The sequence below is a fragment of the Thalia democratica genome, chromosome 1, assembly GCF_965202585.1.
Source record: "Thalia democratica chromosome 1, ktThaDemo2.hap1.1, whole genome shotgun sequence".
Taxonomy (NCBI): domain Eukaryota; kingdom Metazoa; phylum Chordata; class Thaliacea; order Salpida; family Salpidae; genus Thalia; species Thalia democratica.
This window is the reverse complement of record NC_139165.1, coordinates 1227252-1241776: the sequence shown is the minus strand read 5'-3', so window position 1 is coordinate 1241776 and position 14525 is coordinate 1227252. Positions and strand designations below refer to the sequence as shown.

The 14525-nt window shown below is 23.1% G+C and overlaps 1 protein-coding gene across 1 annotated transcript in view; it reads right to left on the bottom strand.

The window, feature by feature from the left end:
• The window catches only part of LOC145849161 (protein kinase C alpha type-like), a 45847-nt gene extending 35896 nt beyond the window's left edge, over nt 1–9951 (bottom strand). Inside the window, exons 1-6 of the mRNA XM_082954261.1 lie at nt 9787–9951; nt 8645–8676; nt 7605–7678; nt 7152–7263; nt 4489–4617; nt 1921–2092 (exon numbers count right to left, since the gene is read on the bottom strand). Of these exons, the coding sequence (XP_082810387.1) occupies nt 1921–2092; nt 4489–4617; nt 7152–7263; nt 7605–7678; nt 8645–8676; nt 9787–9920 (653 nt within the window). The 5' untranslated portion in view covers nt 9921–9951. The remainder of the gene's footprint in view (nt 1–1920; nt 2093–4488; nt 4618–7151; nt 7264–7604; nt 7679–8644; nt 8677–9786) is intronic.
• Nucleotides 9952–14525: the final 4574 nt, after the last annotated feature.

Sequence of the window (14525 nt, the reverse complement as noted above, 5' to 3'; positions counted from 1 at the left end):
AAAAACCCCAAGTTAAAAATATTACAAATTACTGTTTTAGGGTAGTAAAAAAGTAAGTGTACTACATTGAAATAAAAAAGAAAACAAAAATAACATTTTGTAACAAAATGTCAAATATTAAAATATCTATTTTGTGAGAGAAATAAGTAAGGGCTTTTTTCAAGTTTAATTTATCATTTATAATATTTAAATTTATACCAGTATATACAAAAATAAATGTTTTCCAATTTCGTAGCAATTTTTTTCAAATGGGAAAAACGTTTCACTATGAGTTATTAATAAAAGAAATTGGGAAAAATACTAATCGATGTATATTGGTCTTTTAAAATAATAAATCTACTACTTATATGAGAAAATGAACAAATTGTATAATAAGAATCACTTTTTCTATAATAAAATTAAAATTATTATTCAAAACTAAACTAAACAATATGTTTGACAATTATTTTTTGATTAGAATAGTTTTAAGGAGAAAAAGTTAACAGTTTATAAAAACCCCAAGTAAAGTATGAACAAAAAATTATCTACTTTCAGTTAATAAAAAAATAAGCTTAATATTCAAAAAAATAAATAAAAATAAAACAACTTTATATAAAAAATAAGCTTTGTGGTTTCCAGACATAAAGGTTATTACTATAGGAGAGAAATATTTAGTGGTTCTCAAAAAAAAAGTTGAATTTAGCACTAAAAATGTTCGAAATTATTTATATTCGTGTCTAATATAGAACAAATACTTTTACTTAAGTCATATCTAAACTTTAAATAAAAAATCTAGTTTGAATGGTTGCGTAAGCCATTTATACAACTTTTCTATTGAAATCATTATTTTAAACAAAGTTTAAATTAAATGTCTAGATGCCACATATCAGAGATTGAAATCGAAATTTTTAACCGGATTAAATAAGAACCCCGGAAAAAATATTTACCGTATAAGAAGCTAATCTTTTTATCTTGAGTTTGCATCTAGATGTTTACTATGAAGTTAAATAAGTTTAAAATTAAAATATTTTAGTTTGGTGTAGTAATATCATTCAAGTTTTTTTTGGTGTTTCTTTTTCGAATATACACAAAAATAAATGTTTAACCTTTAAATATTCTTTTAAATGTTTATGAACATTGCATGGCTAACAAAACAGCTTTAACTTGTAACAATACAAACTTTAAAAGCAGAAACTCAAATATGATTTTTTATTAATGTTGCATTGACAAGTGTCCTACATCCATGGTCTTATGATATTTTATTGTATTTTAATTGAATAAAAAAATCAAAAGTAAACGCAGTTCATTTTAAGGTGTTTTTTCATTGTTGAGCTTTAAAAGAGAGATCACTGAAGTAGTCTTAAGATTGTAATAAATCTCATGTTAGGGAGTTTTAATTAATATCGCCAATATAGATTCTTACAAACCTTACAAGTCTTTATGTTTGAAATTTAATAACTTTACTAACACTTATCATTTTGAACTGAAATTTAAAGTACAATATTTTTGATATATGTAAAAAATTAGCTACAAAATAGTCACATACTACTTTAAAATTACTACAAACGTAAAGAACTTATGATGTAATTAATATAAATATACAGGGTTGCCAAATGTTTTTGGCAAATTTTCTCCAGGTTTTTAAATGTACACATTTTTGGGTATATTTTTAGTTTAAAATCAAGTTTAAGGTAAGAATCTGTGTTAAATAGTATAAAAACATTGAAAAATACTCTTCGGCTACTTTAAATTTGTACTTTGTTTTTAATAAAATTATATTTAATTATGACAAAAAAAACTATATGATTGATTTTTTGAGTCAAATCGAAATTTTATTACTTGACATGTTAATTTTTTTTTAAATTCCAGATTTTTCCAGGTTATTCCAGGTTTTTTGGCAGCCCTATGTCAAATTAAACTAAATATCAGATAGAAACTAACATTTCTAATGTCTCGTCCCATACAGGATTAAGGTTCTTCTCCTTGATGGAAGTCTTCTTTTTATAAGAATTGTTCCTCTTGTTGTGATCGTTTGATGGGATCAGTTTTAACTTCACATACGGGTCGCTGTAACCATTTGCATCCATTGGTATCAGGTTCTTTCCTTCACCGACTAAAAACAACAATTAATTATATAAAGTGTAATAAATTACATACTTATTTAAGATTAATGTATCATTGAAGCAAAGGTTAAATATAAATAATATTTGTTAGTATTAATATGGGTCACTGTAACCATTTACATCCGATGGTATCAAGTTCTTGCCTTCACCGACTAAAAATTAAATATATCATGTATATATGTGCATTTGTAGTGAGTTGTATAACTTAATATAGTTTTACTGATCTAGTTTGTTGTACAAAATAATGATTATATATTTATAGTATTGTCTTTCTTAATCATTGAAAGAGAAAAAAATCTGTAAGAGATTTTGTAGCATGTTTTTATTAAAAATCTTTGTATCACAACTTGCATTTATTTAAATAATCTTTACTAAATATATTTAATAAACAGTGCATATTAATTAACTTTTTAAAGTTTTTTATTTCAAATTATGACAGTATTGAATTAGCAAGTTACTACAAGTTTATAATAAAACTAAATGATCCATTAAATCGCACTACAATGAGTTGTATTTATACTACTTTTGTAAATTTAATAACTTTTTTTCTTTTTATATTAACGTTGCTTAGAACATCAAGTAACTACAAATCTTAAAAACTTGTTCTTTAAAGCTAATATTTTTATAATTGTTTGAGTAAAATACAAATCTTTATTGCTTTCAACATATTATCAGTTATTATCAGTAATAATTTGTTGTCTTCATTTAGAAGTTAAATTTTTATAATACTAAGTAAATGCTTATTGCAAAACGTTTGAAATTAAACATTAGAAATTAATATCTTATGCTTATTTTTTTATCATTTAGCATGAAATTTATGCAATTAAAAGATAAATGAAGAACATAATAACAATTTATTGTAATAAATAACTTAATTTTGTTTAACTACTACTTGTAACTTAAGTGTTCATCACAATATTACTCTTATTTTACTTTTTGTAAAAAACCAGAACATATTTTTTTTACAAACGTAATACAATTAAAAACACAGCTTGCTTTAGACAGATATAAAGTATATTTGTAATAGATACCTAAACTGCTTTAAACTACAATAACTTTTAGGTATTAAATTAAGCACAATTTTTTTTATTATAAATTGAAATAATAAAAATACCATGTTTCGACAAATAATTCAGATTTTAGTTTATATCTTAAATGGTATACAGCTTTAATAATTTCAATATAGTTTGTTACTATCCTTGTTTTAACCAACAAAACATACACACACAGGTCGAGTTTTATAACAAAACTTTTATAAACTTACACGAACTCAATAAAGATAGACACAAACTTTAAAATTGCCAAAAATATGGGAGGCTAGACAAGTTTTATAAAGTTGTTTAAAAATACATTGGAAGCAATTTAATGTTTTGTATAAAATATTAAGACGTATTTTGAGTAAAATTGAGTTTTTTTTTTTTGACAAGACTTCAATAAAATATTTTTCACACAAGATTAAAGTTGGCACGGTTTTCGAAGTATTTAATTTTTCAGCCAAGGTATCAAATACTGGATCAATAAAATGTTATGCCCCTTCAAAAAAATACTAGGAAAATCCAAAAGCTGCTTTTGAAAGGGGTTTTAATTTATTACAAGGTCAAAATAAAGATTAATTTAATTACTTACAGACAAACTTATTGTATTTCTAATGTTAATATCAGACTTTTATTGCTGACAACTGTAAAAGATGATATTTTCAATTTAGTTGTTCAAATTATGTCGTAAATCAAAATTTTAATAAAATTTTACAGCTTCTTGTAAAAATAAATATAGAAAACATAAGGTAAAGGATGAAATTTAAAAAGCTATAAAATACGATACTGAAGTTTTTACCTTAAATTAGTCTTTGTTATTTGAAAGTTCGTTTATTAATTAAATTTAGTCTTTATTTAGTGAAATTGGAGTTTTTGGAAATCAAATAAACATTTTTACACAACTTTGATGAAAACATTTGATCTACTAACAAAACAATCTGATTTGTTTTTTTAGTATTATGCATCTACTTTTTTTTTCGGATTCTTAAATTATTTTGTAATTTACAACTTAACAATTTTCTATGTTTCAGTTAAAAATTTTTATAAAATGTTCTGTTTTAATCTGATAAAAGTAACATTATGTTGTATTTCAAACAACATATAAAATAAATAGTTTTGAAACATAATTCTTGCTGATATTTAATTTTAATATAAAATAATTTAAGCGGTTTATTTAAAAAATTTTAAAATATTTAATTTTAAAATTTAAACTTTTAAAAGCATAACTAAGTTTTAGAAAGGCCTTAACTTTAAAAAATTACTTCAACATTTTTATTTTTATAAAATACTTATTTTGAGAGAGAGTTTGTGTAAAAACAAAATGAAAAATAAAACAAACGATTAATTCTTACCTTTGACAACAATTTTACTGGCGTCTGATTTGATATCCAATCTTATTCTTCCTCTTTTTTCGGTATGGTCCCTACCACAATTGCTAGGTACCATTTTCATACAACGCTTGTGTACATTCATTCCACAAGCTAATAATGAAAAATTAATAATGTTGATTAATAATAATACTAATTATACAATTTCTACCATTTTCATACAACGTTTTCATTCTGCAAGCTGCATTATTAAAATAAAAAAATCTTTAAAAAATTTATAAATTTTCATAGGTCTTCTATGGACAATGATCTCTATAATAAAATTCCCATAAACTTTATTTTCATTACGATAACTGTTTAGAATTAATTTCACATACTTTTTATACAAACTTATACCACAAAATTTACTTGATAATTTAAATGCATAACTCTTAAAAGTACTAAGAACTTAATTGATACAAAAGCTAGAAAAAACGTAAAAACAATAGCTTTTATTCACAAGAATCAATAAAACCAAACTATTTACTATACTTTTGTCAATATTTTTTGATTTTGTTTGATATTCAAAGTATAAACATTATAGTGGTTTAAATTGTTTTGAAGCCAGAAACTGCATAAATGTCAGGTAGAAATCAAAACTGTATGTTATAACTCGATACCAGTCTGTAGACTTTACTAGACATACCTTGGTTATACAAAAAGGACTCTGGGGCTAACAAATACTGTTACTAGTACCAGTATATAATTAGTAATTTAATTTTAAGCTTAATAAATTCTTACCAGTCGTTTTCATTTTTATTACTTTTAGTTTGATAAAACTTAATAATTTTTGAAATTACCGACTTTATAAAACAAACATACTATAAACAACAACTCTTTTAATACTATACCAAAATAATAAAAATAGTATATACTCTGTTTTGTTTCGAATTTTTGAAACATACAATAATTGTATCACTTTTATATATTTTAATTCTTTATTAAACTTTATAAAAACTGATTAAGGTTATCATATAATTGCATATTATATTTATTATAACTAGTATCAAATAGTTCATACTGTACACATTATTTATTTATGTTTTTAAAGAATGTGTCTAAACGTACATTATTATTATTATTTGTACACTTTTAAGCAGAATTGAAACAATAAAAATCATAAAAATAAAAATTAGACCTTGTTATACAGAATTTACTATAAATAGACAAATCAAACACATTTATCATTTTTAAAATGTACATTTTTTGCCAACAACTTACACTGTAGTTTTGGCAATAAAATAAAAACTTATAAGTTGAAGTAAAACAAGAAAGAATCGAAATTGAAAATAAAAATCAATAATTGTGAGGCAGAATTTTTAAAAAGTTTTTCGAACAGTTTGTATGGATCTTTAATTCAAAACAATTTAGGCCAAAAATATTTCTTAAAATTTTACTTTTGATTAGCTACCATTTTTGTCAGACTAAATTTTCTAATTTTTTTTTACTTCCAACTTTAAAACTTTAATTAGAGTTATATTCATTTTTACAATGAGCTTTACTTAGTTTACTTTTACTATTAGAAACCAACTTTAAGGTAAAATTTTATAAGAAAATGCTTAGGTTTTTACCAGAAATTCAAAAATCAATAACTCAGTAGTAAAATGAGATTTGTCTGTGTTCAACCAGTCTAATGTCTACAATTTATTGTATTTAACTAATTCACCATGAAATGCTAAGTCTACCTCTATCTTACTTAGCTTGCTTTCAAAACATCTTAACTTTTTCCTTAGTCACGTATAAGTCTACCAGACATGGCTCATGAAATTTTAATTTTATTCGCACTTTTTACGTGAGTTTTTGCTTTACAACGTAATAAATAATTGCTATTTGTAAAAAAAAGATTCAATTAGTGTAACTTTTTGGAATTTTTTGTATAGTGTGTGTCTTCCAAAATGTGTCATACTTTATTTTCCTTCTTGGTATGATGCACTAAATTTCAGAGTTTTATGAACACTGTAAAACTTCGTTTGTGTTTTGTATAGACTGCTAATTATCAAGAAAAACTTAATTAGTGGTATTTTTTCATTAAAATATTTGTCACTATAATTTTGGTTGTAGGTATTTTATCAATATCTTTACAAGTAAAGATTTATTCATCTTTAACAGACTTCAATTTATACTAAAAAAAATAAGCATCGAATAGAGTTCTACAATATATTTATGATGAAACTAAAAACAAATAAATTAACCAATATCACAAATAATTAAAAAAAAATTAAAAATAATTAAAAAAATTAAGAAATACATTTCATTCCTTGTTCAATGAGTCCATATAATAAACTATTATAATTTAACAAATAATACAAATAATTGTATAACTAACAAGTGCACTTCATTCCTTGTTTGAGAAGTCCATACAACAAACTATTATAATTTAACAAATAATTGTATAACTAACAAGTACATTTCATTATTTTTTTAATGAGCCCATACAATCAACCATTATAATTTAACAAATAATACAAATAATTGTATAACTAACAAGTGCACTTCATTCCTTGTTTAATGATTCCATACAACAAATTATTATAATTTAACAAATAATACAAATAATTGTATAACTAACAAGTGCATTTCATTCCTTATTAATGAGTCTATACAAAAAACTATTATAAATTAACAAACAACATAATTGTATAACTAACACGTGCACTTCATTCCTTGTTTGAGAAGTCCATACAACAAGCTACCACAGTGATCACAAAACGTTGGTGATGTATAAGTGTGCACTTTGAATTTGTGTTCAGATGTTTCTTCCTGTTAAAATATAAATGAATTGAATGATTATTTATATATAAGTGTGCACTTTGAATTTATGATCAGATGTTTCTTCCTGTAAAATATAAACAATTATTTAATTGATATACATGTGAAGACTTTGAATTTATATTCAGATATTTCTTCTTGTAAAAAGAAAAATGTAACTAATTGTATATTAGTTTAAACTTTAATTAAGTAACAAGCCATAAGAATCATAAAAAAAGTTACAAAATATTTTTTGTTAGTATTTCATGGTTTAAAAACTATGTGACCTATAGGAAATTTATTGCCTCATCGATAAGTCATTTTATCACTACCTACAAATCAAATAGACTAACTTTATTTTTTTCACATCCAGGACATTCAAAAGAGACAAACTCATGACATCTTTTGTGGACTACAAATCCACAAACTGAAAATTGTATTGATAAACTGTTTATTAAACATCAATAAAAGCTAATATAAATAGTTCTTAAACTAATAATTGGGCAATATTGGCCACACATTTCAAATATTAAGTTTGAAAATTATATGAAAACATGAAAACGATTGACTATATATAAGTATTCAAATACCATCAGTTATGACAAACCATATATCATTTTGGTACAAAATATGTGTAGTGTTTGTTGTTAAGGTTAAAAAATCTTATTGTTTTAGAATATTGGATATTACTAGTGGTCTAAGTTGTTATAACCTTCTCATTTGTAAATAAGTGTATGGTTTCCTCATACAACAAACTTTACTACAAGTTTTTTAACAAAAAAGTTTATTTATTGTATATAACCAAACAAGTTTTAGGTTTAATTACAAAATAAAATAGTAATATAACCAGTTGTTGAAAATTCGTTAAACTTTTAAAAGGATAAAGTTACTTGATTTAAAGCATAAAAATTTATGTAAAAGTTTAATGATCGTGTAGAACAATGATTTATTTGTAAACTTTCAAATATTACTGTTGACAAGGAAAAACAGTGATCAATTATATAAATGTTTGTATTACAAACATTACAAACAGCAGTATAATTTTAATTCAAACTGTGTATAAATGTTAATGATTAATGTATTTTTCAATTTTTTTTTAAAAAGGTTTTTATCTTGTATTACATTCTTTAGTGTATTTAATAAAAATCTTTTTTTTTGTTAACAAAAAGTTTAAATCCACTGTTTAACAATAAGGTGTATTTTTACACAAAATTGCAAATGTTTATTTTCTGCACAAAATTATTTTAACTTTAAGTTAAAACTTTCAAAAAAGGTAAATATTTAGATTGAATTTTATAAATATTTTAAAAACGTATAAATAGAATTTCAATTACTAACAAAATATTTGTTGAGTAAAATAAAAATTTTATAATTTTAAATAAACTAAACTAACTTCTACATTGATACCCTTGTTTTCCAAGACCCCTGTTAATTATTTTTTAACTTTTTTTTTTCTCAAATAATCAAAGACTAAAAATTAAAACTTACTTAATATTTTGAAAGTAATCAACTGATAAACTATAAAATACTTGCAAAAGTTATCTTTACACTTAAACAAATTTTTAACTTTAATTTTTTTAGTTGATTTGAAAAATATGTATAAGTCTATACTGATTTCATCTATAAATTAGTGGAGGTTATAACAGCCTTTCTACAATATTAATTTTTAAAATGTTGTAGGCCTTTCTAAACTTTGTATATTTATTCTTTACTTTTAAAGTCATTTTTTAAAGTTAAAATTTTGTAACAGTCTTTAACACAAATATGAGGCAGAATACTAGAAGATTCTTTACATAAGTTGTGAACAAAATAAGTGTTTTAAATTCATAAGTAAACTATTTCTTATCAAAATTTATAAAGTTAACTTGACAAGCATTCGGAGATATTTGAATATTTTAGTACTGGCATATCATTTACTTAATAAACTGATTTACATTTCATTTGTCCACTTTTTATTTATAGAAAATAATTAATAACACCTATTTATTATCAATTTTGAGATATAGTTTTATACAAAATTTACGGTCTAGTAACTTAAAAAATTAAATGATTTTATCTAAGACTCAATAAAATAATTATGCCATCTGAAACATGTTTTATTATAATAAGTATATTGAAAAATCTTAATTTATAATAATTAAACTGAATCAACAACTGACCAAATTAAAAATATAAAAACTAACTTTATCAACTATTTATTTTTATCCAAAGCCCACCAAACAAATGGAGTAATATTACTTATTTAAAAACAAAACTTAAATTATATATCTATTTAAATAATAAACCAAACATAACAAGTACAATGGCCACAATATATTATTAGTGATTATACAAAACATTAAATTTTAATGATTTTTCTCCTATATATACAAGTAAAAAAACTATTTATATCAATATTTCTACCCTTATTATTAGTTTTAAGATTAAGAAATTATAAAATTTTTATTTGAAACTAAAATAATAGATTGATTTTATTCACTGGAAGAAAGAATGAACAATAAAATAAAATTAGATAAATACTTAATAATAACGAACCAAACAAATTGAGTGCAGTGTCCACAGAATGTAGGCTGCCTGAAGAACTTTGACATGAATTCATGGTTCTTCACTTTGTGGATTTTCTGCCTGAGAGCTCCCTTACGCGTGAACTTGCCAACTTTCTGTGACATCTTTGCCACTTGTTGATTAGTTATTATTAATCTGAAACTAAAATATTTTTTTTTTAATTTCACTATAACTTTTGTATCAAACTGTTGGACTAATACGTAATTTATGTAATTAAAATATATATCTGATATAAAATTAGTTGTTGGTTTAGTAGTTACAAAATTAACTAAGTTTCAAAAAACAAAAAATATATATATTTGGTATAAGCTGTTCAAAGGATGACAATTTTTTCCTCTTTTTAATCTAGTTCTTTTGAAAGACTGTTGAATTAATTTTTGAAAATGTTTTGATTTACAATGACAAAGTTAAAAACACACAGTATAGTGTATTTAGAGCGTATTTAAAAACAAATACCTGCACTGGAATAAAAAACTATATAAATGAAATCAAAAACAAATGGAGTCGATATGTATTCATACCACAGCATTAATTTTAAAAAACCTAATAAAGTATATAAATAATCTTAACTAAAACTTTTCACTCATGAAAACTTTCTTAACTTTTTGTATTCAAATAGTTTCATCTTCACCCTTTTATACTAAAAAAAATTGAGAGAACAATAAAAAAAAAGTTTGTATCAAATTTAATAATAAGGAATAAGGGATAGTGAAATCTAACATTATCATTTTACAAGGAAATACTTATTAACATAAGAAATTACCTAATTAAGGACTTAAAATATGCAATATAAAATAAATTAGTATTAATTTTGTTATATTGCTTTAAAAATTACTGCAGTACCAAAAAAATTTGAAAACTCTTACTCAGGGTTGCCAAAGGTTTTTGAGAAATTTCTTTCAGGTTTTCATGAGTACAATTTGTTGGGTCTTTTTTTAGTATAAAACTATTTTCATGTAAAAAAACTGTATTAAATAGTATAAAAACATTGAAAAGGTACTGTAAAGCTACTTTAAATGTATTTTTTAATAAAAATTATGATGATTAAAAGAAAATATTATTATTGATATAATAATTTTTTTGTGTGAAATAGAATTTTCATTACTTTACATGTAAAAAATGTTTAACAAATTGCAGGTTTTTTGGTGATTTTTGTTCAAAATTCCAGGTTTTTTCAAGTTTCTCAAATTCCAGATTTTTCCAGGTCTTTTAACCTAGATTGTCAAATTTCTGGTTTTTCCAGGTTTTTTGGCAACTCTACTTACTAAAACATTGTCAACAAACTATTTTGTTTTTTATACACAAAGAATCAATGACCATTAAATTCAAAAATTTTCTTTAATTCCATATAATTCTTTTTATTAGTTTTTAAAAATTCTAAAGATAGAATGTACCTACCTAACTCTATTACAAAATCTACATTTACTTTGGCAACTTTCAAATAAGAACAAAGATTAAACTGAATAATAGCACCATTCTATCAAAATGTTGAACTAATTCAATGCTTAAAAAGTAATTTTTTTTTAAATATAGCAGCTACACAACAATAAAAAGATTTTAATGTTTGAACCCAATGTAAGCACCAAAAAATCATATACTGAAAGTTTTGTGAAGGACTCACTTAGAATATTCTCTTAAATTTGAAAACTTAAATATTTTGACATGTTATTTAAAAATTGATGACCACTATTTATAACTTATATGGTAATAGCTTTTACTGAGGGTTTTAAAATACATAAGTAAAAAAAAAAACTGGTGTGTTAGATTTAAACAACTTAATATATTTACATTTATACACTTAATAATTGTTTTTATAAAATCCTAGAGCTTTCCTAAAGTCAGTAATACTAAAATAAAAAGTATGAAAAATTCTGTTTTTAAAACTATTAAAAATAAATTAAATCAGTACAAAGTTCCCACTGTAACAAACTTGTTAATAAAATTATTGAGCATTTGGTTATTTTTGTAGTTAATTATAAAAAAGCTTTTTCGTTTTGGTAGTCAAAAAAATTATTTATAAATTATTGTTTTGCCTCACAATATTTTTAAATACCAAACCAATAAGTATAAAGAACAGGGCAACATATCTTAGGAAGCCAATAAGAAATAAAAACAATTTATACCAAGGTTTCCCAAACTAACTTTTATAATTGTCCCCAAACAAATATTTTTTAAACCATTATTTGATTTATGAGATATTGCCTAAATACTGCATAATTACCAAGTTTTCGTTAGCTATTGCTTCCTGATAGCAAAAGTATCTTTATTTAAAAATAGAGCTTTCTTCAATATTAAACCTTAAAATCAGTTGTGTTTCTCAGCAGCAATCAACTTTTTTTGTGCATTATTACTACCATATTATAAAAAAACATTTTTTTTAACAATTTAAAAACAAATTCATATATAAGTTTATACAGGGTTGCCATTAGCTTTTTCAAAAATTTTTCTAGGTTATCTAAATTTCTTCCAGATTTTTAAAAGTACACATTTTTGGGTCTATTTTTAGTTTTAAATAATTTCTATATAAGAGACTGTGTTAAATAGTATAAAAACATTGAAAAGATACTGTAAAGTTACTTTAAATATGTTTTCTTATAAAAAAAATATTTGATGAAGACAAAAATCTTAATAATACGATAAACTTTTTGGGTCAAATCGAAATTTTAATACTGAAAATGTTAAAATTATTAAAAATTCCAGGTTTTTTGACCAAAATTCCAGGTTTTTCCAGGTTTTTTTCAAAGTTTCTCAAATTCCAGGTTATTTTTGTCTAAATTATCAAATTCCAGGTTTTTTCAGGTTTCCAGGTAAAGTGGCAACCCTGTTTATAATAATTTAAATCAGTATACCTAGTTCTTGTTTTTTTGTTTAAATTTACAATAGTAGATTCTATTAAGTAAGTTCCTATCAGTTAAAATATATTCTTACCAGACAAATTAGTTTTACAATAGTAAAAATTTTGTTCTAGGCTTTTTTTGTATATATGTCAACCACTGGGTTTTGATCTTGCAACTTAGAGAGTATTCAAATCTGTTATTAGCACCCCTACTCCATCAAGCCACCTATTTTAAGTTAAATTACAACAGTTTAGAATTTTTCAAACTTTGACTTTAAAAATACTTCTCAGTTATTTATCAAAGTAACCAAAATACTTCGAAACTACTTCTACAGAGCACAAATCAAAATGATGAAACATTTGAACATGAAGCTCTTTTTATTGTAGTTTGGAAAACACCCAATAAGCAATTGTTTGTTTATCTTGGATTACTACGAGCTACTAGTGGATAAAATATAATTAACTTTTTGTTAAAACTTGAGTTTTGTAAAACCTCATTTTTAGAGAAAAATTTCCTTAGTTTTGGTAAGCAGTAGTATACAATATACATAATTTATTTATGATAGTCACATATCTTTTTTTAGATTTATTTAAGCACTGACGAGGTCTTTGGCTGAAACTTAGTTTGTAAAATAAACTTTTGAAAGAATAAATATAATTTATTTAATAAAAAAAAAAGAACTAAACATTTTATTTCAGATGATCTGTGTGCACGAAAATACCTTTCGGTTATTTAGCCGCACACAACAGTCACCAACGTAAACGTTTTATCCATGACTTAACTTAAACAAAAATTGACTCAATAACTATAATTACAATAGTAAAAAACACTTTAACTTTAAAAAAAAATTTAGTTAATTTATTTTTAATCATTGTTATAGTAGACAGTCTTTTTTTAACAAAGTTTTTTTTTTAACTGTATAAATGGTTTAAATTTATTTAAAATATGGCTCAATTTACTGTGATAAAAAAGCTATTTAACAGTTTACACTGCAAACTTTACAGTTAGAACTTAATATAATTCACGATGTCTTTTTTTTTTTTTTCGACCAAAACGTTTAGTGAATAAAATGGTTAGTTTCCCCTAATATTATTATGTATATGACTAATATTATTAGGTATATTTTTTAAAGTTATGGAAATGAAATTAGGCTAATATCAAACTATTAGTATTAGCAATTTTGCTAACTATAATTTATGTGTATATAGCATAATTGCCAGAACTTTGGTGTTGCGTAAATCTAGCGGTTATGACATTATACTTTCTTAAAGATAGATCTTTGAGCAAATTAAGATCAAAAAATTAAAAATTTTAAAATAGATGGATTATCACTTATAAAGCAATTGAAAACAGACTAAAATTAATAATATATACTTTAAGAAATTTAATGTCTATTATTTAAAAATAATTAACAGTGATAGTTTTAATGTATTTTTATTCTATGCTACATATTTTAAATTAAAAAACACTATCAAACAAAGATTAAAACTTACAGATGTTTTTTTTTTACAATTAGCAGCTAATATTTTACAAACTAAAACAATGTAACTTTAAAACACGAAAACTTTTCAAGTTTTTGTTATATTTTTTCATCGTTTCTATATTTTTGGTTATTTAGTAAAACAAAAGTTTACATTATTAAAGAAATGTTATAATTGGATTTACTTACTTTTTCAGTCATTTAATCAGATTTAACTTACATTTTACTCCAAATCGTTGAAAATGAAAATTGATCCATTTGTATTTTTTCTTAATTCGTTAAAATTTATGTTGACCTACACAATTAAAAACACTATTAAACTAAGATGTTTGGTTTGAAACGTTTTATTTTGTAGTAAAACAAAACATACGTCTTTTCTATTTCAATTTAAA